We start from the raw sequence: 25,697 nt of genomic DNA on the forward strand, positions 1-25,697 counted from the left end.
TGTTCTGTCTTAGACAAATTCTATTTTTATTGCATAGTTTGCTTGTTTAATGATGTTATGGATTATATCGGGGGGCATAAGTCACGGAGAAGTTAGAATATAGTAGGTATCATGCAATAATAAATTATGAATGAGTTTATAACAGTACCTAAAGTTTATGATTTGTCTATTATACTAACGGATCTCACGAGGTTTCTGTTGAGTTTTGTTTGCTATCATGATGGATGAAGGAATAAGGAGCGGCAAGACCCTAAGCTTGGGGATTCCCAAGGCACCCCAAGGTAATATTCAAGCAAGACCCGAGCGTCTAAGATTAGGGATGCCCCGGATGGCGTCCCCTCTTTTGTCCACAATCTATCGGTATGTTACTTGGAGCTACATTTGTATTCATCACATGAAATGAGTTTTGCTTGGAGCGTCTTGTACCATAAGTTTTCCTTTGTTTGCTTTTTAGTTTGCCACAATCATTGTTTGCTGAACACACCTTTTGAGAGGGACACCTATTTATCGTGATTTGTTAGAATACTCTATGTACTTCACTTATATATTTTGAGCTAGGCAGTTGCTCTTGTGCTTCGCTTATACCTGTAAGAGCATGGTGGTGGTTATGTTATATAGAAATGATTGCACTCTCATGCTTCACTTAAATCTTTTTGAGAGTTTATGAATAGTATTTGACAATATGCACGTATTATAAGACTAGTCTAAAAATGATAGGTATTCAAGGGGGATATAATAAAAACATTCATGTAGATCACTTAATATGAAACGTATGGTTTAATTATATTGATGTCGTAATATGAAAGGATATTGGTTCATGATCATTGGTTAGTAGAAATATCGGTATTAAAGCTTGTTATTAACTTTTCATCTAAGTGTTGGTCATGGCATGGTGGGGGGATTGAGCATTTTTTATGTTTGAAATGAAATCCTTGAGTGTTGTTATAATCGGGGGCGTGCGGTGGTTAACTCCTACCAACCTCCTCCCTAGGGGCCTGTGTGTAATACTTTGCTTCGAGTGTCAATAAAACTCCCACAATAAGTATATGAGTTCTTTATGACTAATGTGAGTCCATCGGTTATAGGCACTCCTATTTCCACAATTTGCTAGCCTCTTCGGTACTGTGCATTGCCCTTTCTCACCTCGAGAGTTGGTGCAAACTTCGTCGGTGCATCCAAACCCCGTGATATGATATGCTCTATCACACATAAGCCTCCTTATATCTTCCTCAAAATAGCCATCATACCTACCTATTATGACATTTGCATAGCCATTACAAGATATATTTCCATGCAACTTCCACCGTTCCATCACATAACTTGTGTGTTCATCATCATATTTGCTTTGCATGATCATATAAGCTAACATGATATTTATGGCATAGCCACCGTTCATCATTATTATACATGTTACGCTAGATCATTACACATCCTGGTACACTGGCAGAGGCATTCATATAAAGTCATATTGTTTCAGTTATCGAGTTGTAATATCGGGTTGTAACTAAATAAAAGTGTGATGATCATCATTATTAGAGCATTGTCCTAGTAAGGAAAGGATGATGGAGACTATGATTCCCCCACAAGTCAGGATGAGACTCTGGACAAAAAATAATTAATTAATTAAAAAGAAAAAGGCCAAAAGAGCCCAACCAAAAAAAGATATAAATGAGAGAAAATGAGAGAAGTGGCAATGTTACTATCCTTTTTTTTGACACTTGTGCTTCAGAGTAGCACCATGTTCTTCATATAAAGAGTCTCCTAAGTTATCACTTTCATATGCTACTGGGAATTTTTTATAATAAAACTTTGCTTGCATATTCCAATGATGAGATTCCTCATATGCCGGAGGTCTTCATGAGCAAGCAAGTTGGATGTAGACCCAATTATTTTCTGTTCAGCTTTCATACACTTATAGCTCTTAGTGCACTTGTTGCATTGTAATCCCTACTCCTCGCACTAATATCGATTGATGGGCCTCTCCATTGCCCGTTGATCAGCGGCATTGATGTGAGACTTTCTTCCTTTTTGACTTCCCTTATTGATCTCTACCACCACATTCTATTCTACCTATAGTGTTATATCCATGTCTCACGCAATGTATTGTGTGGGGTTGAAAATGCTGAGGCGCATTAGAAGTACGATCCAATTGCATGGTTTGACACCGGGGTGCTCATGATATATATATTTATGCGGTGAAGGCGGAGTCATCCTATGCTAACATGATAAAATTAGTAGGGATAACATTCATTAAGGATCGTATATTTTGAAAAAGTAATGATTATGCTTCTTATATTCATGGATATTATTATGTTGATATTGTTACTTCATCGTTTCTCAATTTTTATACCGTAAAGAGATTACATGATAAAAATTCTAGGTAGCATTTAACATCAAAAATTTTGTTTTTATCATTTACCTACTTGAGTACGAGCAGGAATTAAGCTTGGAGATGCTGATACGTCTCCAACGTATATATAATTTTTTATTGTTTCATGCTATTATATTATCAATCTTGGATGCTTTATATGCATTTTTATACTATTCTATATCATTTTTGGGACTAATATATTAACCCAGTGCCCACTGTCGGTTCCTGTTTTTTGCTTGTTTCTGGCTTTTCATAAAATCACTATCAGATGAAGTCCAAACACGATGAAACTTTACGGTGATTTTTCTGGACCAGAAAGGAGCCTAGAAGGTTCGGGGGGTGGGCGTGCCCTTAGCTCGTGACTCCCATGCAACTCCATTTGACATAATTCCACCTCTGTAAATTCTCAAATATTCCCAAAAACAATAGAGAGCCATATGAAACATTTTTCCTCTGTTGCAAGCTTCTGTTCTTCCGCGATCCCATCTGAAGGCCTTTTTGGGTACTTTGCTAGAGGGGGAATCGATCATGGAGGGCTTCTACATCATCCTTGCTGCCTTCCGGTGATGCGTGAGTAGTTCACGATAGACCTACGGGTCCATAGCTAGTGGCTAGATGGCTTCTTCTCTCTCTTTGATCTTTAATACAATGTTATCCTCGATCTTCTTGGAGTTGTATCCGATGTAATCTTCTTTTGCCGTGTGTTTGTTGGAATCCGATGAATTATGGGTTTATGATCAGATTACTCACTGAAAGTAATTGATTCTTTTCTAAACTTTATCATGCATGATTATTATAACTTTTTATTCTCTCTGATCTATCTGTTTGGTTTGGCCAACTAGATTGATTTATCTTTAGTGGGGGGAGGTGCTTTGTAATAGGTTCAATCTTGCGGTGTCCTCACCTCGTGATAGAAAGGGTAGCGAGGCACATATTTGTATTGTTGGCATTAAGAATAAAACAATGGGGTTTATTCATACTGCTCGAGTTTACTTTGTTTACATCATGTCATCATACTTCATGCGTTACTCTGTTTGTTATGAACTTAATACCTAGAGAGGCAAGTATAGAAGCACTCTCGAAGTGGAGTAATAGCAGTAGATGCAAAGTAGTTTCGGTCTACTTGTCATGGACGTGATGCTTATATACATGATTATTGCCATGAATAACATCATAACTATGTATTTTCTTATCAATTGCCTAACAATAATTTGTCTGCCCACCGTATGCTATTGTTTCGAGAGAGAAGCCTCTAGTGAATACTATGACCCGGGTCTACTTTAATCATATTACTAAAAGCAAAAATACCTTGCTGCAATTTTACTCTTTTTATTTTGTTTTGCAATTTATCTATCTACCTATACAAGATTTGATCCTTGCAAGTAACGAGTTGAAGGGGATTGACAACCCTCTTGTCCGCGTTGGGTGCAAGTATTTGTTTTTATGTGTGTAGGTGTTGTTTGTTACACTATATGTGGATTGCACTGGCCCTTTCCATCAGTTCGGAATTTTGGTCGCGTTGGCTAGTGCATGAAGCTTAACATGGTATTGAGCTAAGGTCTTAAGTTCAAATACTGACTTTTGCAATTTATTAAAAATTGTGGGTAGCCCCCTTTGTGTCCATGTTATCACACGTGAGAGATGATGTTACAATATATGTGGATTGCACTAGCCCTTTACATCAGTTCGTACTTTTGGTTGCGTCGGCTAGTGCATGAAACTTAACACTGTTCACTAGGGTTTGTGTGATTCTCTTATTGGTTCGATAACCTTGGTTCTCGCAGGGGGAAATACTTATCAGCTACTATATTGATTCACCCTTCCTCTCCAGGGAAAATTCCAACGCATCTCACAAATAACATTAAGCTTCATGCACTAGCCAACGCAACCAAAAGTCTGAACTGATGAAAAGAGCTAGGCAATCTACATATACGCTTCAAAAAATGTTGTGTAAAAGAGTTTATGCAAGGTTGAGTCGAGTTCAAATCAAGTTCCGTGAAGTATTTTGAATCCAATTTGCACTGAATTTGTGTTCAATTTTTTCAAAGAGTTAAGTTTAGTGGTTCTGTTAGAAACCACATTTTTTAGAGGAGCAAATATACTCCTCTAAAGTATAAGATGCCATATACTCCTCTAAAGTATAAGATGCCATATACTCCTCTAAATTATAAGGAAACGATTAGAGATGCTCTCTAGCAGATCCAATAAAAATGGTCAAACCTTTAAATTTGTAGTTTTAGTTGAAGAAAACATACCCAATAGATCCCGTAATACACGGCAGATCCCAATAAATATTTTGTAGGTCCCCGCATATTATCACCTATATACCTCATCCTATATACCTAAAAGATTCATCCCCACTACCTTATTTATCTCCACATGCAAGCTATCCACCTCAGCCATGCAACCACGTCAGCCCATCTAATGATTTTCGTTCCAGGTTCATGCACCACCTCATCCCTTTGCTCTTGCCCCCGGCATGGTGGAGGAGTCGCTGCCTTCTACACAACGCATGGTTGTACGCCAATTAACTGCCCATCCACTAATTCTATCTCATCCTATTCATCTTCTCCACTGAATAAAGGCGGACCTTTTCTTTTCTTTCCCATAACGTAATTGTTCCTTTTCGTCTTCCATCCATCAATCATAAATAGATGTGCATTGGTGCCTACACGAAGCACCAAGCACGGCCGCCGTCTGCCTCGCACCTACCCGCTGCTGTTGCATCACGAGCGCAGCCGATGGATGCAGGATGCCCCAGCCCTCCCTCTTCATACCCTGATCCATCCCCTCCCCATTGTCCAGCCCCTGCGCGCATACCCTGATCCATCCCCTCCCCATTGTCCAGCCCCTGCGCGAGTCACGCCAAGAGGCCTTCGTCCCACCTCCCCATCTCCTCTCCTCCCGATCCAACCCTGCGCGAGGTCGAGGAGGAGGATTGCGCGAGGTGGAGAACTCTGGTACCCTCCTGCTCCTACCCCAACCATGGTGAGGCCTCCTTTCCCGATCCATAGGTAGACGAGTAGATGGCGAGGACCAAGGGCTGCTCACTGTTGCCTCATCTCCACCAAGGTTGAGGCTGATCTACTCCTACACGCCGTCAGAGAACCCCACGCAGATAGCAAGCTGACGGTGAGGACGAGGGTCTGCTCCGTCGTCGCCTCATCTCCACGGTGGTCCAGGCCGATCTGCTCCTGCATGCCGTTAGGAAATCGGAATTGCTTCACACACGATACACATGAACGATCTGCGAACGATGCCTTCTCTACGCATCAGCTAAAAAAACAAAACCAATCGCCTCCTGCGTTCACGGACGCGGTTGGAGCTGCCACATAGGATCGTCCATGAGTCGGCTGCTGGGTTGTCGTGTGTATAGCAGCGCCGTTAGGAAATCCCACGCCAAGGTCGATCTGCTCTGACTCAAGCATTTGCCATGAGCCCATGACATGGTGACAACCACGAGCACCTGATCCAACACTCTATTTTCTTCCTATTCCTTTCTTTCTGTAGATTTATCTGGTGGATACATCTACGGTTTGTGGATTCTTCTTCATTGTTTCTACTGGATTGTTGCTGTTATCCATCTGGGAATATTATATTTATATAGTAAGTGCTGCTCTGACTCTTCACACATACTACAGCATGAGAAGTTTATTTCACTTCAACCAATCTAGGCCATTCTGATGTTGGTCTTTTAATTGGTACAAATAAGTTGATGTCCATTATGTGCACCGAACCAAGCAGCTAGCTACTGGTGTGTCAATGATGAAAGGAAAATTTCTCATTATGACCCAATTATCATTATACAAATCTTTAACATGTATATTGTGTTATTAACGTAGAGCAGTTTTTGACTCATCTGATGCTGGGAACGTGTTGACTGCAGCTAAGGGTAAACTTGCCTGGGAAGACAACATAGGATGATCCGATGCATTGTGTACTACTTGGGTGCATCATGGGCGCCGAGGAATGTAGCTTACACGTTTTCATGCATAGTTTCTTTTTGTCGCAAACAAATTCTGATTTCAATGCTATAATTTGGGTCTCGGTTCTTATTATAAGTCATGCTCTTTTCAGACAAAGAAATTGGCCTCACTTTGGTGAAAATGACAGAGAAGGAATTTGTTCTTTTTCTTGATATTGGACCTCCACCATTCACTGTCACGTATTGCAAGCAACTATAATGGTCACTATTTGTGTGTAGTTATCATTCTTTGTGTAGATCGTAAGCATGCAGATATGAAGATTGATTTACGACAACAACTACAATAACTATCCAAAAAAGGCATTTGTACATAACCTTTCATATTGTGTCTATTTCAGAATCCATGTTGATATACGTTAATATTCATGTAAGTCACATGAGATTGCTTATGTCCTGTATTTAATAAAAAAGATAGCATATTTCACATTTTGCAATATTTATATTTATATCAAGTATCCATTGTAAAATTTTTATCTTAAGTATGTAAATACACTATGCAAAAAGTTGTTCAATTTATCTACCATCATGGCTATGTCCTAAGAATTCCCGCAGCAACACGCGAGGTATCATCTAGTACTTGTAGTTTTCGAGTTGATTTTTAGGTCAACCGTAAACGAACCAACGTCGGAGTAGGTGGTCTGGCGGCGCAGCGCGCGAGCAGGGAGCAGGCGAAGGACCTCGGCAGCGTCCGACCCGAGCGGCGCCTGAGTAAGCGGCCTGGACGCAAGTGGCGTCACGCAGCATGGGCGGCTGTCGGAAACGCGAGTGGCGCAGGAGACGCGACCGACCATGGATGCGGGCGCGGGAGGCCGCCGGGATCTGGCGCAGGAGGTGGGCTGGCCTGATGGCGGTGGCCGAGCGTGGGGCGGCTACTTTTGGGCCACGTCTGGCCGGTGGCGGACGTTGGGGAAGAGAAGAGGAAATTATACAACTCAAAAAAAAGGAGAGGAAATTATAATATTTCTTTTGCTTATAGTACAGTTTTTAGTATCTGTTCGAGCCGAGTCAGTTTCATACTACAAAAACAGTTTACAAGGAACCATAAATTTTCGCAAAAAAAAAAAAGGAACCATAATTTTTTTTTTGAAGCAGTACAAGGAACCATAAATTGATTTTATAGTATCGCGATATGAGGGATCTGCTAGACAGATAAAAACATATTGTTGTTCCCCATGTCTATGTGTGCACCCAACAAACGCAATGCTTCTACGTTAGCTCTCGGAAATCAGTATCATCCGTTTCAGAATCTTCATAAAATAAATCAGTCCCTGAATATGTACAGTTAACTCCTGTACGATTCTTTTCATATAAATTAACAACAAAAAATGCAGGCGGATGCACAGCATGGCTACAAGAAATCTATCCTTTGGATAGTTGACAGGGTAGCAAGCAACAAGAAGCATGCTCACTGCCGAAAGAATTGCTTTATATACACACAACAAAAAGAACCAAGGAAAAGGTGTAATTTCTTCAGAAAGAGAAAGGTGTAACTCTAGCCTACGCGAATGAACAAAGATCCCCTACTCCTAAGCTCGAGTGGATGTACTCATCTGGACTTCTGGATGATTAACATCACGAGAATCTTGTGACTTCTCCATCTCTCTGGCAATCTGGATGTCATTGGGCATGAAATGTTCCCTGATGGCCTTTGCGGCAAAATGAGGGATCATTCCAACCACAATCACCGCAAGAAGCAACGCCCAGAACAATGCAGTTCCCATCACCTCGTAGATTGCCCTGTGGTTCAGTTAGAGAATCAGAAATCATGTGGGATACTGTTTCAAATTTGAAGAGCATGTAGGTTTCCTTTTTTTCCAATAGGCGAGCAAATAATAAGGATCAATAAGGACGAGTATGTACCAGAAACCGGGCAAGGTGGGTATGGAGTCTATGATGATGACGCAAATCCATGTCGCCACAATACTGCCCCATATTGCTGCATGAGTGATCCAAGTCCATCTGATGACATCCATGGCAAGGTGAATGTTGACAAGAATGACAACAGACAGTGTCCACAGGTCTCCCAGGCTAGCGCTGTCGATTGCGCTGTTTTTGTATGCGGCGTAAGGGATGAAGAAAACTGCGAGGCTCTGCCAAACGGAGTCCACCATGATGAAAATGAACAGTCTTAGGTTGTAACTCTCCTCGCGCTGCCCCGCACCGTAGAGTTGGGGATATTTCAGCAATGTCCTTCGACTCAGATCCTTGTCGAGAATGGCGACAATGACAGTCGGCGCAGAGGTATAGACCACAGAGTATAACACACTGCTCCACTCATTTATTGCTGTTGACAGGGTATAACCAGTGTAAAGTACATACCTGCAATGATTATCGTGGTTTAGGTATATTTCTAAGTGCAGATTGAACAAACCTGGTAATAAAGGAATGCACTTACCAGAAAAGCACAAAGACAAAAGTAGCATTTCTGTAAAAGTTGTATAGGATCATGTAGCTCATTCTCTGGTAGTTCCAGTGGCCATGAACTAACAACAGTGGGACCAAAAATCTAAATTGCCCCATGGCAAAATCTGAAGCCATCACAGCTTGCCTTCCTTCTTGACCACTGATGCCAATGCCAACATCGGCCATTTGGATCATGGATACATCATTTGCACCTGAAAAATGATACTTCTTCAGATTAATAACAAAAAACAAATAACTCAGAGAAAAAGATGAAAGTGCTGAACTAGTTTGAAACAAAAAATGTACCATCTCCAATAGCTAGAGTCATGTCACTTGTTCGCTTCTTTATTAAATCAACAATCCCAGCCTTCTGTAGAGGAGCCACTCGACAACATAGAACAACATCGCATGCTATCGCGACTTCAAAAAGCTGGAAAATTGACATTTCATGGGTTATTTATAAGAAAATGACTCTGTTTTTCCTTTTGCGGGAAAATCACTGCACTTATAGAGATGCTAGTGTGATTGCATACCTTCTCCTCCCGTTCTGTGTCAAAAATGTAGACGAGACTGTTACCGTCAATGATCAAAGCGAGGGGAACTCTAGATTGGGAGTCTGTAGACAGTGACCGGAGTTTGTTTACCATGGAGATTGCATCATCCAAACTTTTTCTGCACGACTCTCTTGAATTACTGTTGATCACAATCTGTGTCATGTCCCTTGTCAAAAGCTTGCAGGAATAGCCAATGGAGATGGCAGTTTCTTGTTTGTCACCTGTCAGAACCCAAACCTTAATCCCTGCTTCCCTTAGTTTTTCAATTGCTTCAGGAACTCCATCTTGCAGCTTGTCTTCGACACCGGAGGCTCCCAGCAGGCGCATGTTCCTTTCAATGTTGGCGGCCACACTGCGTAGGAGATTGCCTCTGCCTAATAATGCAGTGCTAGCCTTCTCGTAAGCCATTTGCCACTCCTGAAACTCTGACTGGCTAAGTTCCCGCACGCCGATGACGAGGGTTCGCAGGCCGACTGACGAATATGAATGGAGATGTTTCTCAGTTGCCTGGACAACATCTGGATTCAGTGTTTTGTCGATGATTCCAAACATGGAACTATCTGCACCTTTTACAAACAGCTTGATAGTCTTGTCCGGGCAGCCAATTATAACTGACATCCTCTTGCGGTCGCTGTCAAACTCATGAAGACCAAGGACGTCAAACCTGCAGAATAAGTCCGGTAAAGGCGATTAAATGTTTTGTGAAAGTTATTAGTAATGGCCAGATGCACAAAGGACTGAAGCAAAACGAAGCATATGTTGCGCATTCTGAATGTACGCAAAAACTAAGGAAACCTATTGCAGGCATTCTGAATGTACGCAAAAACTAAGGAAACCTATTGCAGTCATCAACCAATGTTAGTTTAGGTGAAGCAATATCTGAAGTTCTGCGGTTGCCTTGCTACTACCACAAATGGACTGAAGCACATGCCGTGCAGGCCCAGAAAAAGAGATGCAAGCAACGGCCACAAACCAACGAAACCTCCCCAACTAGTACGTACTAGAAGACACAAACTAACGGCAAACTGTATATCATGAAATGAAAGCAAAATTCCCATGGTCAATTTGTCCTTATTTCCCATGCAAATCTATCATGAATGATGATGTATACCTCTGCTTCTGACCAAGGACGTCAATGACAATGTGCCCGGAGCTTCGCTCCACGAGCACAAAGCCATAGGCCGCGGCGGCAGAAACCAACGCCTGCTCGTCCGGCGACTCGCCTTGGTAGTCAATCACCTTCTTCTTTGGGTCAGGGCCATCATCAAGGATCAAAGGAACAATGGTGTTGCACGTTGCCAGGGCAAGAAAGAACTCGCCGGCGTTCATCCCTTGCTCTGTAGCACCCCCGTTCCTCACCAGCTCCATCACCTCTCTGTCGACCTTCACCGGCACCTTTGGCGCCCAAGCCGGCTCGCCCTCTGCCATGAATCAAAGGCCATCAAACCCCAGCCCAGACTCCTCCACTGGATAGAATTTACTGAGAGTGAGAGAGAAGCTAGCCCTACCGACAGGTCGCTGCCGTGCGACGTCGCTGTAATCGACGCCGTCGATGCTCGCGCACCGGAACTCCATCTTGTTCTGCGTCAGCGTGCCGGTCTTATCGGAGAAGACGCACTTGACCTGCCCCAGGTCCTCGTTGATGTTGAGAGCCCTGCACTGGAACCTCGAGTCGGACGACGCGTCGTACAGCTTGGCGTCCCGGATCATGAAGTAGGCCTGACCGAGCCTCACCAGCTCCATGGAGATGTAGAGCGAGATGGGTATCATGATCTGGAACACGATGACCGCCATGAGGAAGTTGAACACGATCTGCGCCGCGATGCCGTAGTAGTTGTAGTTCTCGTTGTCCTCCTTGCCGACCTTGAGGTAGTCCTTCTTATGGAAGAACTGCGCGAGCTCCAGGTCGGTCTGGTGGGTGCGCAGCCACACGCCCGAGAGCGTGGCCACGGCCGAGCAGAGCGCGATGAGGATGCCGGAGAGGAAGAGCGTCTCGCGGTTCATGTGCGTCTCCAGGCGGCTGCGTTTGGTCGGCGTGCCCGCGTTGTTCAGCATCGCCTTGGTCTCGCGCCCCGCGTAGACCACCACGCCCACGGCCCAGGACGTGTTCTTGAGGTCGCAGCCGCGCAGCACGATGTTGGACGGGCCCAGCGGTATCCGGCGGCCCTCCCCCTGGAGCTCCAGGTTGGCCTGGAAGCCGTAAATGTTACGGTTCGGGCGCTCGCACCTGACGACGGCGCCGGCGAGATGCTCGAGCGGCGTCGTCAGCGTCTCTTGCTTAGCGTAGCGAGTCTTTAGGTTGGACTCGCCGTCAAGGTTGAGCGTCTGCACGTAGGCTACGCCGGTGGTGTCGCTGGTGGCCAGGAGGACCATGTCCGCCGGGGGCGACTCGTTGGCACCGACCCGCACGACGTCGCCGACGCGGACGTGCTTCCACTCGGTGGGGACGAATTGGGCGGCCGCGCCGGGGGACAGGACAGCGGCGAGGCGGTTATTCTCGGCGCGGTCGGAGCGGTGGCGTCGCCAGTCCTCGTACGCGTCCTTGACGGCGGTCACCGCGAGGACGAAGGCGAGCGGCATGACGGAGGCCCCGCGGCCGAAGACCGCGAGCTGGGGGAGCTGGTTGAGCACGGCGATGACGAGGAAATAGACGTAGGCGAGGCGGTGGAACTGCTCGAACAGGTTCCGCGGCAGGAAGGTGAGCGGCGAGTACTTGGCGGTGCGCACGGCGTTCCCGGCGAACTGGAGGCGCTCGTTGGTGCGCTCCGGGTCGCCCACATGCACCACCCGCGCGTCGTCGTCGCCCAGCTCCTTGTGCGACATGGACATGGACGACATGTGCCGCGACGATCCATGGTCCTCGGCCATGGCGCGCGCTGTCGCTGACCGGCCGGACCAGCCGCGTCAGTGGGAGAACCTCGAATCCCCGCCCATGGCGACGCTCGGCAAAGTCCGATTTTGAACGGGGCACAAGCTGGGTTTGGGTTCAAGAAACAAACAGAAACAGGGGAGGAAGGAAGGAAGCAGAGCAGTGGTTGGGTTGAAGTGGATGCGTGGGAGTAACCATGGCGAGTGTTGCATTAAAGATGGGCTGCTGCTGCTGCTGCAGAGGAATTTTTATTTCAGGGGGGAGACGGAGACGAAGCGGAAGCAAGCAGAGAAAAGATACGCGATCTTGCTGAGGGCTTGAAATGGCGCTTAAAATCTGGGAGAGGGGAGTTGGTGAGGACAAAAGCACCGTTTGGATGAGCGAGCGAGGGAGAGACCTGTAGGCTTTGGGTTTCGGGGCTGCTCCTCTTCATGTCTCATGACTCAAATAGTCTATCTTACAAGCAAGGGATTCAAGTCTAGAAATAAAGTCTGACAAGTAATCGGTATTAGTTAGTCAAGTCATCAAAGGCAAGTAGAAATTTGATTAGGATTTCAATTGGAGACGATGGAGAAGACAGAAGACAAGGGAATGAAGCCAACTATTTGAGCTGTTAATTTTGTTTATTTATAGGCGGCTTATAACTTAATAATGTGGTTTAATTAGTGCAGAAACAAAGCTGTCATACGTAGACAGACTCGGAGTAGCGCAGCCGGTAGCTTATAGCTGGTCAAGAAATGGTGGATAGAAACGGGCTCCGAAAGTGGGGAGACGGTGACGGCGACTCGCTAAACAAGCTTGTCATTTTCGCCGGGTTGGTACTTTGGGGTGCCGGCTTTCTTTCTTTCTGGCGGAGATGGCGAAGCTTCCAGACACGCCAAATGGATTGCAGATGGCTCGATCATCGATGACGCTTCTTCATTTCTTCGGTCATCCATGGTGTGCCGGCGACCCATGGGTCCCTCTCCCTCCCAATTACAGGCGAACAGTTTGCAACCGTGTGCTGGGCGAAGCTTCGGTTTCTGTTGGAGTCCCCTCGGCCTTCATTTTTTGGGTGAGATTTAAGATTTAATATTCGTGTCCGGTAGGAGTATATTAAGCCCACGTAAACCAAGAGCGAAAGAAAAGTCATTTCATTTGCATTACTTGCACGGCAATCACGAAATACTAGCATCTCTGACTTGATGACTTTTCGCTACGCCAAGGCTGCTGCATTTTTTTCACAGTTTAGTTTCGAATCAAGTCAACGCTCGCAATGGAATACTACATTAGATGAACAAGTGCCTTCATAATAAATAACCTAATTGTTGGACGCAATCATATTTTAGCCCGGAAGAATCTTGACAGAGGATAGCTCTGCTCTGCTTGCTTCAGGAGCAGAGCATGGAGATGGAGGCCATAAATCTTGGCAAGGCCGGCTTTCAACCTCCGCGCAATATGTAAGAGTTGACATCAAACCCTCGACTCAAAAGTCCCCGTAAACCACGGCATGTGCTTTGGTAAACATGGCGAGCAGTCATCGGACGGACGGACGGACTCTGTAAAGAATTCTAGAAAGAAACCCATGCGTGACGATAGCGCATGCGCCATCGTCTAATCCAGTGACCAAACCCACAAGCTACGTTTTTTTGTTTTTTTTTTGCGGGGAACCCACAAGCTACGTTGCACTAAACTAGGCTGCTCCTGCACCGGTCTTGGCTCTACCCGCATGTTCCTATTCGTCTCCAAGCTTTTAAATTCAGTGTCGCAATTTGCAGATGTTGGGATGTATCTATCTATCCATCCACCAGAGCCAGGCACAGAGGGAGGGAACTAATAACTGGTCAAAACATTTTAGGCCTTCTCACGAAAGCATAAAGTTTCTCAGCTGGTAAAAAAGGAAGGAGCTATGCCGTGCGCAGAGCATGGCAAAACTGGAAAAGAGGTCCAACTGGGAGCATTGTCCACAAATTCAGAGCTCTCTCGTCGCGGTTCATGGATGGATTGATGGATGACCGACGATGTATGAAGAAGTGACCACGCCATATCGCTCGCACAGTGGATTTGACTAGGACAAAGAAAAGTATTTTATTTTATAATTGGATGTGATCTGTCCTTGGAAAGTAGAGTAGGCAGAGTACTGGTTCTTAGGAGCTCGCAGGAGAGGACAAAGTTGCTCTTTCCTTTTTTCCTTTGTATCTGCCCACTTTTATGCCCAACCTGACTGGATCAATTCTTGTAGTATATCTCTTCCAGATAATCAAGGAATTTCGAGTATTTTGAGGGTTGCATGCCTTTGACTACCAAGGAATTTCACTCTTCACGAGTAGGTATTTTGAGGGTGCATGCCTTTGACCAAACGAGTTTTGGCACAGTAATCATTTATGCGTGTTCTCATCAACTTAGTGCAGATGAGATTTCTTGTGTATGAAGGCCAGACAGTGACCGAAAAGGGGTTTATGGAATATTTTCCCCGTGTCTAGGTGTCTAAAGTTGACCATTTGAGATGGAGAAATACAAGACAGGCAGCCACGTGAATGGGATACGGATCCATTGGTGTCGTGTAGGCTCCATCCCAGATTAGTTAGATCTAAACAACGCCATGGCTGGGCTGCCGGACTAACGAACCATCCATGCGCCAGGCACTCCCATTAGAGTAGCCCATTTACATTGACATTTTTGTCTACCTATATTATAAAGAAAAGATAGTACATAAACAAACTACTGCCGGTTTATTAAGTCATCGCATATTTTGGACCGAGACGAAGGTATTAAGGGCTTCTTTGATTGAAAGGAATTTTATAAGATTTATTCATGATTGAAATCCTTAGGATGAGTTAAAAAAATTAGTATTCCACACATATGAAGAATGGGAGCGGACTCTCGTGCAAAAGTCTGTGTCATGCCATGCGCAAACAAGTAAAAGTAGTATTCCACACATGAGATAGGAGGTTCATTGATACAAACAAGTAAAAGTATTCCGCATGCACACGAGTTAGAAGGTTCATTGATAATCACGTATGGAGCAGACTCGCGCACGGTTGCACTAGGATCCCATTTTCCATCCCGTCCATAACCATGAGCGCGGAAAAAGCTCCCACGGCAGCGGTAAATCCATGGCACGGAGACCCTTTTGACGCACTAGTTGAGCAGAGGGGAGGGTAGCGTGCGATGGTGGGGTACCGTGCCAGTCATTCTCGAGGCGTCGCGATCGTCTCACGTCGCCGTGCACGGCCGGGTAGGCTAGGCCAGGAGGGTCATCAAGATGGCTCGCATGCGATGGGGCCCGACATATGGCACCCGGCCGCGCACGTCCACGTCCGCGCAGGCCGCTGCGCAGGTGGGCCGACCAGACTAGGCGCCGCCCAGGACGATGGAAGACTAGTTTGGAAGCCTTGTAGGCGCCGCCGGGTTTGGCCTCTTTGGGCCAGGCACGGGCCCACGTGCCTTGGGCAGCACGGGACGAGTGCCGCCGCGCACCACCCAATTCGCACGCTCTGGAGCTAAAACCCCCTCAAAAAAGGGTAAAACCCGCTCAAAAAACCCAAAGAAGGGTAAAGAGTGAGTAACATCCTTGTGCTTAATTTTGACCTTCTGGGAGCTGTGGGACAATCCTGCAAACCATATGGGAAGGTCCAAGTCCAACACAGCACGGAACACATGTGAAATGCTACACCAGTCCGGCGTGTTTTGTGCGCTCGGGCGCACACCCAGTATGGAGTTTCTCTCGACTTAATTCTTCTTCCCTCCATTAATTGACACGTACGAGTACACGTCCATGTCGGATAGTACTAGTCTCTCGGCTTCTAGACGGGGTTGCATTTGCATTCATCATATTCCCGCACACAATCGGGAATTGATCCTTGCAGTTGGTCTACTGCGAGACCTGTCACATCCAACCATCGCATAATTTTCCCCGCCAAGAATAGTCAGCCTGCCTGCAGCTCTGATTGCCCCTACGTGTGGTACATGCAAATACTAGCTTCCTACGTCAAAGCCTCGTGGCATGATCGTTTGCTATAAGAAGATTGTAAAAGAAATAAAATTCAGGTAAATTGGTCACAATTCTACGCCACGCCTCTGATTGGAAACGCGGATGGATATTCATCTTGGAAACTTCTTATATCGCTTTCATGGTTGCCACTAGACACGAGCATCGCAGTTGGTCAGAGAGGCTAGAAGGTCTCGACTTTGAATATTCTGTTTGCCACGTAGGCTTCGGGAAACTAGGATTTAGTAGATGTTGCTGATCGTCTGGAACAAATTGATGGTTTTGGATAGCCAAATAACTAAGGGCATCTTCAGCCGTGCCCCCAACAAGGCCCCCCAGACATGTTTTTGTCCGCTAACGTCAAAAAATCGGTCCAGTCGTGCCCCCAAGAGCCCAGTTTTTGCCGGCTCGGACCGAAATTGGCGCCGGCGGACTCAACCCGAACCCGGTGCGCTGGGGGTCACTTGGGGGCGCCGGGCGAATCGTTTTTGGCGCGAAGAGCCACGGGCCCGCCGCGTCAGCGACTCTACTCTCTTCTCGCACCTTCGTCGTCCTCATCGCCTCGTTTTCCATGGCGAATCAATGCCAAAACTGTCGCGCGCTGCCGCGCCGGTCAGCCTCCATTGGTGCCTCACGGGCGGCGCAGTGAAGGCTGGGCGACGCGTCCCTCAGCCGCCACGCAATCACGCCACGCGTAACGCGTCGGCCAAGCCTACCACGCGGCGTCTCCGTCTATAAAAGCCGACTGCAAGCGCGCCGGAGAGACTCACCCCGATCATCCACCGATGACGCGCTCATTTCTCCCCCTTTCCTCCTCTCGCCGTCACCAGTTGAGAAAGCATGGCCGAGCGTTTCCCAGGCGACGGCGCGGCGGCGAACGGATTCGGGCGCCGTCATCTGCACGAGGACGAGGCTCGCCTCCTTTTTGAGGCCGAGTACCCGGTCCCGCCAGACATGCGGGTGCCCGGGGCGTGGAGGATCAGTGCCGGCGGCGTGCCGGTGCCCCCGGTACCCACCGGCGCGGCGCGGCGTGCGGAGATCGCATGCATCCGCTCGTCCCTGCCGCGTGCGGCGAGGGAGGGGCCCCGATACGTCCCCGACAGCCCAATCTCGGAGTCGTACTTCCGCCGCCGGCACGGCGAGCAACTCGAGGCCACCAACAGCGTCGTGCCCTCCGGCAGGTTCAACGCCGTCGGCCGGTGTCGATGGTGGGGCGTGCCCGGGCGCACGTTGGAGTCCGTCCTCGAGTACATCGAGGGCGGCAACACGCCGCGCCTCGAGTACCCCGCTCCCCCGTGCTCCTCACGCCGCCACCGGGGAAGCTCCTGGACGCCGAGGCGCATGGAGACCGGGGTGTCCTCCTCCTCGTCCGGCGGCTCTCCCTGCCTCCACCTCCGCCCCGTCAAGCCGGAGCCCCAGGACACGCCTGTCAGCGCGCGTACCCGCAACTCCGGCGGCTCTCCCTGCCTCCACCTCCGCCCCGTCAAGCCGGAGCCCCAGGACACGCCTGTCAGCACGCGCACCCGCAGCTCCGGCGCCCTCGTCGAGCCCAAGGCGGAGTCCAGCCTCCCCCCGGAGTACGAGGAGATAGCCCGGCGTGGCTTCTCCGACAAGGACGCCATGCGGTGGTCGCGCGACGACTACCTGCGCGAGGAGATGATCCGGCAGCACCGGGCCCTGGAGGAGATCGCCGCCCGCAAACGTGGGCGCGAGGACGAGGACGGTGTCATCGTCCTCGATAGCGACGACGACGCCGCCCCCGGACCGTCTAACCCGCCACGCCAACCGGGGAAGGGATGCAGCAGGGACGGCGGAGGCGTAGGCGGAGGCGACGACGACGACGACGACGGTGACTACACGCGGTTCTACAGCCTCCTCGGCATGTAGAATCGCGTGGGCGGGCGACGAGGCGGGCGGTGAGGGAGACGGCGGGGGTAGCCCGCGATAGTTTTTTTTCTTTTTTTTGTAAAATATGTTTAAATTTAAACGAACTCGCCCGTGTTTGCGTTGTGTTTGCGCCGAATTTGAACATTTTAAAAACCCGTGGGGGGCGCGACTGGGGGGCATCACGCCCCCAGTGCGCGGTTTAGCGCCGGTGCGCCCCCAGGGGGTGATTTTTTGCCCCTCCTGGGGGGCCAACGACTGGAGATGCCCTAAGCCGGTGGTCCAGTCATGCCTGGAAAAATGGTTCAGACCAAGGATTGCATTCCCTGACGACAACTACTAGGTCATCACAAATTCAACTTACGGAACTCCCTAATATAAGAAGGGTGATGCACTTTGGCAGAAGTGTGATGCACGAGAGGGAGGAGAAGGAGGAGGAAGAAGAGAGTTGATGCTGACGTGTTGGCCCCATCTGTCATAATAGTCTACTTAGAGCATCTACAGTCGGGTGCCTTAAACCGGGCTCAAACGACTGGAATGCCCGCCTGATCATGAAAATCTGACCCAGACGAACGCCTCAAACGGGTCTTAGACGCCTGGGCTAACCAACACCCCTCATATCCAGCCTAAATATGGAGCTGATATGGGGGCGTCCGGGCGTGCCCGCCACTCGGACTGACGGTGGGGTCCAACGCGGAATCGCCTGGAATCCCGGCGGTCCAAAACTTGTCTCCTCCATCAGACAAATGTCGTCGCGTGGCGCCGCTCCGCCAGGCCGTGTAGTACCTAGCCGGCTATTTAAGTCGACCATCGGCATCGAAATCCTATCATCCACATTTTCCTCCGCGTGTCCGCGGTCGCCGCCACTTTTCACTCCCTGTTCGCCTAGTAGTCATGCCCCCATGCCGCCGAGTGAGGAGCCCACCCATGTCTAACGCTGGAGCGCCGGCTGGAGCCCCTTGAGTAGATCCGGGCAAGGTGTGAAGCCTGGATCGCCGCGCGGCTACCTCCGGATGCAGTGGATCCGGAGGAGGAGGTGGGGGGGGGGCAGGAGGAGGAGGCCGAAAAGGAGGAGGAGGAGGATGAACCGGAGAAGGAGGAGGAGGACGACGGCGACGAGGAGGAGGAGGTTGAGAAGGAGGAGGATGAGCTGGATAAGGAGGAGGAGGATGTGGGGGACGCTGGCGACGTGAATCTGCGGGCGAAGCAGCAGGCCAACCTAGATTCCCTTCGCTCGGAGTCGGCTGCAGAGGCCAGCCGTCATCGCCGGCAGGAGATGGAGGCCGCGGAGAAGTCGGAGATGCTCGCCTACATGGATGAGGTCGAGCAGGAGGAGGATGAGCCAAAGCCCTCCTATGCGCCTAGCACCAACGTCGTGGACATCTTCGACGACGAACATTAGCTAAGATAGTACGTATGATTTCTTTTGCATGCTTTATATGAATGTAAGAGTTAAAATATGAAGACTCGGATGCAGAATGGCTAATTTGAGGGGCCGGATTTGCAAAGTCCAGCTACAGATACTTTTACTAATCAAAATAAAAAGAGTTGACTTTCTTGCCACGTCAGTTTTGATGGATGGGTCCTGCCTGTTATAAACGTGTCTAAATCGTTCAAACCGATCACTATTTGAAAATGGTAGTTTTTGCAAAAACTAGCTTTATCTATTTATTTTTTGTTGCCGTTTTGAAAGTGATAGTTCTGTGGGATCGGAACCTGGAATGTTGTATTTTTTGTTAAATACTCAATATACTCTCGATTGAAAGCTTGAGCAGGCTAGGATTAAAGACTCCACTACAAATCTGCCATCAGAGTTTTTACCATGGAAAATCAAACATTTTTAATGACAAATGATGTTCTTTGAGAATGGCAAGTTTACCTGGCAAACATGACAAATCCATCTCGGTTCAATTATATTGTCAGAAAATTACTATGCTTGCAAACTAAATTTGTCATCATCATAACAATAAATTGTCATGAAAAACATCAGATTTGACATGCCTGAAAAACATCAGATTTGACATGCCTGAAATAGTACCGGGTCTAACGAGCAGCCACACCTGCCCTGTGGCTTGCACGGAAGTGGAGCAGTTGACGGTTTCGCTTTGTGCGCCCAGATGGTCGGAGCGACGTAGGAGTATCACATTAGCCGCCGGACCCAGGATTTTGTGACACCAACTGGACACATTAGTTTTCCCCTTGTCTCACTAACGTCTCTCCTCCTACTCCTATATGACGTCTGCCTATGGAAATGTCAATGTCGATCGCATCACAACCTCGCATATTTATCGTTATGGCAACAAACAAACAAACAAACAGAAATTTCACCCACAAACAATGCAGTCAAATCCTAACAGAAAACAAATCAATTTCACCAACGTCAAACGCCGGCAATGCTATGAGAAGCAAATATTTTTTTGCAGTAGACGGGCGGGGTGTTGAGCTCGTACCTTTGCCTGGCGCCGAACACGTCGACGACGATGTGGCCGGAGGTGCGCTCGACGAGCTTGTGCCCGTACGCCGCGGCGGCGTACACCAGCGCCTGCTCGTCGGGGGACTCGCCCTGGTACTCCACCAGCTTCGCCGCCGGGTTCGCCGTGTCCTCGACGATGGGCACGATGGTGTTGCAGGTCGCCAGCGCAAGGAACAGGTCGCGGGCGCGGCTGGCCTTGGCGCCCGTCCCGTCCTTGAGCAGCGCCGTCAGCTTCGGGTCCGTATTCACCGCCGTCTTGGGTCTCAGAACCACGCCGTCAGCTGCACCCAAACAGAATGTCCCGCCAAACATGGACCAGATCAGATTCGTTTCTCCTCGTGATTGGATGTTGAATTTTACTTACTAGAAAAATAACTGGGGTGTCAAACGAAGGTGTGCTGTAACATTAGTGTGTCGTGTCGGGCTCCCATCCCAGGAAAATGGATGGTGAGGATTCATCGTTATCGATACACCCAGTCAGTCTCAAATTGAAATCCGAAAGAATGTTGGTTGTTGACGTCCGGTAATTCTATGCTTATTGGGCCAGATGACGGTCAACCCTGATCAGTGACCCGAGGTTGTATCATTCGCTAGAAGGCTGGTTGTAATGAAGCATATGATACTAGTATATGATACTACCTTCACAATGCATAGCACTTCCTCCGTTCATGGATATAAGTTTTTTTTAGAGATTCAAATGGACTACCACATACGGATGTATATAGATATATTTTATAGTGTAGATTCACTCATTTTGTTCCGCTTGCAGTCACTTGTTAAAATCTCTAGAAAGACCTACATTTAGGAACCGAGGGAGTATTATAAGTTGGTATCTTAGATTGCCTTATTAATTGTCATGCATGACACAAAGTAGTAGTACAACATTTAATATGATATGGTATCATGATATGAATCACACCCGCTCTTTTTCTCATTTAATTGTGTGTCGTATCATACTCCCTCCGGTCCTTTTTACTCTGCATATTAGAATTCTCTGAAGTCAAACTTCACAAAGTTTGATTGCATTTATATGAAAAAATATCAACATCTGCCATGCTAAAGTTATATAATATGAAACTTTAAGTCATGACACATCTAGTGGTATTCATTTTAGATTGTGAATGTTGACACTTTTTTCTACAAAGCTGGTCAAACTTTACGAGACTTGACTTCAATCAAATCTTATATGCGAATAAAAAACCCCGGAGAAAGTACAAAAAGTCTAGTTGGCATGCATGATACCGCTTATTGCTACTCTCATTACGACCAGCCGAAGAGTCAAATGTTTTGCAACACAAGCTACTACAGGATTTTCAGGTCCCGGTAGATTAAATGTTTTGCATAGTGGAACATCTCGCTTTTGCCTTTTGGGCTTAAAAAGGGGGAGGAAAGTTCATTCAGAAGTTTGACTCGATCAGTGGCATTACTAATCAGTAATGAACAGTACCATTGCACGTACTTGTCATGTAACCATGAAAAGATGTTCTTTCTTTTCACCGGTCATCTAACTATCGAAATGTGTCAGTGCTTGTATCTTGCGTGTTTGCAGAACTCGCGTGCTCGTTTCTGGTTCGGCGTGTGGATGCAGAAACTTCAAATTCTGCATACGTGTACCCGAAATAACCATGGCGATCGTCCTAGCACGCAACACACTGGCGAGTGACATGTCTTCTAGTAGTATTAGTTTTCTTACGGTCAGATAATGCCAACGCCGCCGCTCAAAATCGGTGATTAGCCAACCAAGCTTACCGCTGGTGAAAATTTCAACCAAAACAAACATTTGCTTACCTTGCACGGCATGTCCGTCCTCCTCGCCGCCGTCGGTCTCGCTGAAGTCGCGGCCTTGCACGCTGGCGCAGCGGAACTCCATCCGATTCTGCGTGAGCGTGCCGGTCTTGTCGGAGAAGACGTACTTGATCTGCCCGAGGTCCTCGTTGATGTTGAGCGCCCGGCATTGGAACCTGGCCTGGCTCTTTTCGTCGAACATGTGCTCGTCCTGCACCATGAAGTATGCCTGCCCCACCCTGATGAGCTCCATGGAGATGATGAGCGCGATGGGGATCATCACCTGGAACTGTATCACCGCCGACATGAACGTGAACACCACCTGCACGCCCGTGCCGTACCAGTTGTACCTCCCGTGGCCGTGCTCAGCAGCCCCAGAGTAGTCGTATTTGTGGAAAAAGGGGATGATGCCGAGCCGGTCCACATGGTCACCCATCCAGATGCCGGTGAGGAGAGACACCACCGAGCAGAGAACGACCAGAGCCACGGCCAGCGCGATGATTTCGCGGTTCATGTGCGTCTCGAGGCGGCTGCGCTTGGATGGCGCACCCGAGCTGTTGAGCACCACCTTGGTGTCCCGGCCGGTGTACACCGCCACTCCGATGGCCCAGACCGTATTCTTGAGCTCGCAGCCACGGAGCATGACGTTGGAGGCGCCGAGGGAGATGGCGCGGCGGCCGTTGAGGTCCACGGTGGCGAGGAAGCCGTAGATGTTGCGGTTGGGTTTCTCGCACTTGATGACACCGGCGAGCGCCTCCGGCGGCGTGGACATGGTTTCCTGCTTGGCGTAGCGCGTCTTGAGGTTGGACTCGCCGTCGAGGTTGATGGTCTGGATGTAGGCCACGCCGGTGGGGTCGCTCGTGGACACAAGCACCATGTCGCACGGCAGCGTCTCGTTAGCCACGAGACGCACCACGTCGCCGACCTGAATGTCCTTCCAGCGCTTCGGCCGGAACACGCCGTCCGCGAGCACAGACGCCGTGCGGTTGTTCTCGTTCTTGTCTGACCGGTGGCGCCTCCAGTCCTCGTACGCGTCCTTGACTGCCGTGACGCCGAGCACGAAGGCCAGCGGCAGAACGCCCGCTTCCTTGGAGAGCACGAGGAGTTGCGGCACGAAGTTGAGCACCGCCAGGACGAGGAAGTAGATGTAGGCCACCCTGTGGAACTGCTCGTAGAGGTTGCGCGGGATGAAGGTGAGGACGGAGTACTTGGAGGTGTGGATGGAGTTGTCCGGGAACATGGCCGGCGGCGCGTTGGTGCGCGGCGCGTCGTTGATGTAGACGAACCGGGCGTCCTCGTCGCGGAGGTCCCGCTGCGAGCCGGCGCGCTCGGACGCGGATCGCCTGGTGGACGACCGCGAGACGCTGGACGGCCTGGACCGGGCGGTCCGGAAGCTGTCGAAGGACGGCGAGGTGGATTCCGGCTTGGAGGGCGACCGGAAGTCGGCCGCGAAGGTGACGGACGAGGTGTCTGGCGCGGACCGCAGCGAGCGCGATACGGACGGCGAGTGCTTCAGTATCGGCGACGGCACCGGGTCCGGCATCCTGGCGGGCGGGTCCATATCTGCTCCGGTCGCTTGCTGCGGCCGTTGCAATTGCAACGGATGTGGTGGCGGCAATTGCCCTTGCGGCCGCATGCTGGTGTACGTAGCACGTGGAAGAGTACGTAGTACTAACTAAAGCACCCAGCCGCTAGGCGCAACTAGTACTATGTTCAGATTGGATTTAGCCAAGCGAGGAACAAGAAGGGATGATTACTTGATTTGTCTGCACTGGAGTTAACGAGATCGGCCAAAGGTTTTGGAGGGATCGCTTGGTCGTTTGCGCGAGACAGGCGGGGAGTTCGAAGGGTCTGCAGACTCCAGCTGTGTTATCAATTCGCGGGGAAGGAGAGGAGAAGCTTTGCTGCGAGTGCGAGTGCGACGGCCAACTCTCTTCCAGATGGAAAATGGTCAGGGACTGCAGATGGAAATTAGTCAGGGACGGCGGGTGCTCAAATTGGACCGGAAGGCGTCAGGCGCTGATGCGCATGGACCGAGTCCAGGGGGTTTGTGGGCCCCGGATTTTGCTACCTTAGGCTTTTTTTAAAGTAACTTTTTCTTTTTCTTTTTCTTAGAAGTATTTATTAGCTTGTTGACTTAATTTTTATCGGGGAGCGCTATATGATGGTAGCATCCAAAAATAAGACTCGCAGGAGAACTTGGGCTCTCTCAGAGCTTAGACTAGTCACGGTGGGGAGTAACTTAGAGTAGTAACATGCGTATGTTACTATTTCCACAGTGGACAACAACATATGTGTTGTGTTATGCATAACTTCATTTATTAGGTTCTAGACTCATCTTTTTTTAATATGTGTGATATTACAGTAACTACTATGTTACCATATGCCTCTCTTTTCTAGACTCATCTTTTCTTGATATGTGTGATGTTACAGTAACTATTATGTTACCACATGCATCTCTTTCTTCATTAATTACATGCCATATCATCTATTTTTTCTAAATAAGTGTGATGTTATCACCTATGTTAGGTAGTCTTAAAGCATTTTAACCGTCGGATCGGTTTGCTTGATGCGTTTTGACCTGTAGGATCCCCCTCCTGATCGATCTTCCGCCGGATAAAAAACTAAGCACTATATCAATGAACAGTGCACTCTCCAGCAAAAATACCATGTGCCACCACATGTAATTTCCATGCCCCGCCGAGGGTACGAGTGGTATTTCGCGTGATCCATTGTGACGCGCCCTACACCGATGCGCTGCTCCATCCCCAATCAGGGGAGATGCTAGGGTTTGGTCTCTCTCCTCTCATTCTTCTCTATCCCTCTCACTCACGCCGGTGCCACCGCCGCCACCCGCTAGCATCTGTTCCCGTCTCGCCGCCCCTTCCCCGTCGCTCCTCCTTCTCCTCCATTGCCAAGAGAGGCCCGGTCTCGCTCGGGCCGCTGCTCCTCCATCAAGTCCGTGCATCAGCGTTGTTAGGAGGAGTGGACGCTGCAGCTCATGCACTCTGCTCCTCCTTGGACTGCAGCACGGGCAAAGACGTCGATCACGCTCTGTGCGTCCCCGACATCATCGTTGCCGCCTCTTCTCCACCCCCTTTGCCGCTCCTCAGTCGGCGTTCTTGGTGAGCACCAGGCCCTTCTACCCTACCGTCGGCGCCACCTCCTTGCGAGATTTCGGCCATGGCGGGCTCCCCCACCCTCCCCTCCCACCCTCGTGATGTCTACTACACAACTTGTTCTTCTAGACTCGTGTTGGGCCTCCAAGCGCAGAGTTTTTTTAGGATAGTAGCAAAATTCCCTCAAGTGGATGACCTAAGGTTTATCAATCCATGGGAGGTGTAGGATGAAGTTGGTCTCTCTCAAACAACCCTGCAACCAAATAACAAAGAGTCTCTTATGT

General features: G+C 48.8%; 1 protein-coding gene across 2 annotated transcripts; it reads right to left on the minus strand.

Moving 5' to 3' along the window:
• Positions 1–7,629: 7,629 nt before the first annotated feature.
• LOC123085744 (phospholipid-transporting ATPase 1) lies at positions 7,630–24,039 on the minus strand. Of its 2 annotated transcripts, none has more exons than XM_044507440.1 (7): positions 22,298–24,039; positions 20,487–20,790; positions 9,293–9,977; positions 9,066–9,189; positions 8,752–8,971; positions 8,217–8,675; positions 7,630–8,093 (listed from the first exon to the last, which is right to left on the minus strand). In XM_044507440.1, the coding sequence occupies exons 1-7, from the start codon at positions 23,928–23,930 to the stop codon at positions 7,883–7,885; spliced, it is 3,636 nt and encodes a 1,211-aa protein (XP_044363375.1). In that variant the 5' UTR covers positions 23,931–24,039; the 3' UTR covers positions 7,630–7,882. The 2 variants fall into 2 exon arrangements, with proteins under 2 accessions (XP_044363375.1, XP_044363376.1); XM_044507441.1 differs by lacking the exons at positions 20,487–20,790; positions 22,298–24,039 and adding exons at positions 10,425–10,734; positions 10,822–12,606.
• Between the last annotated feature and the right edge of the window lie 1,658 nt (positions 24,040–25,697).

Source organism: Triticum aestivum, chromosome 4A (genome assembly GCF_018294505.1).
Source record: "Triticum aestivum cultivar Chinese Spring chromosome 4A, IWGSC CS RefSeq v2.1, whole genome shotgun sequence".
Classification (NCBI taxonomy): Eukaryota; Viridiplantae; Streptophyta; class Magnoliopsida; order Poales; family Poaceae; genus Triticum; species Triticum aestivum.

Coding starts and splice junctions, on each gene's coding strand:
- LOC123085744 (XM_044507440.1), bottom strand. CDS start 23,930: ATGCGGCCGCAAGGGCAATTGCCGCCACCACATCCGTTGCAATTGCAA. Junction 8,972..9,065: donor GACTCTAGCTATTGGAGATG/GTACATTTTTTG, acceptor ATCATTTTTCAG/GTGCAAATGATGTATCCATG. Junction 8,094..8,216: donor CCCACCTTGCCCGGTTTCTG/GTACATACTCGT, acceptor ACTGAACCACAG/GGCAATCTACGAGGTGATGG.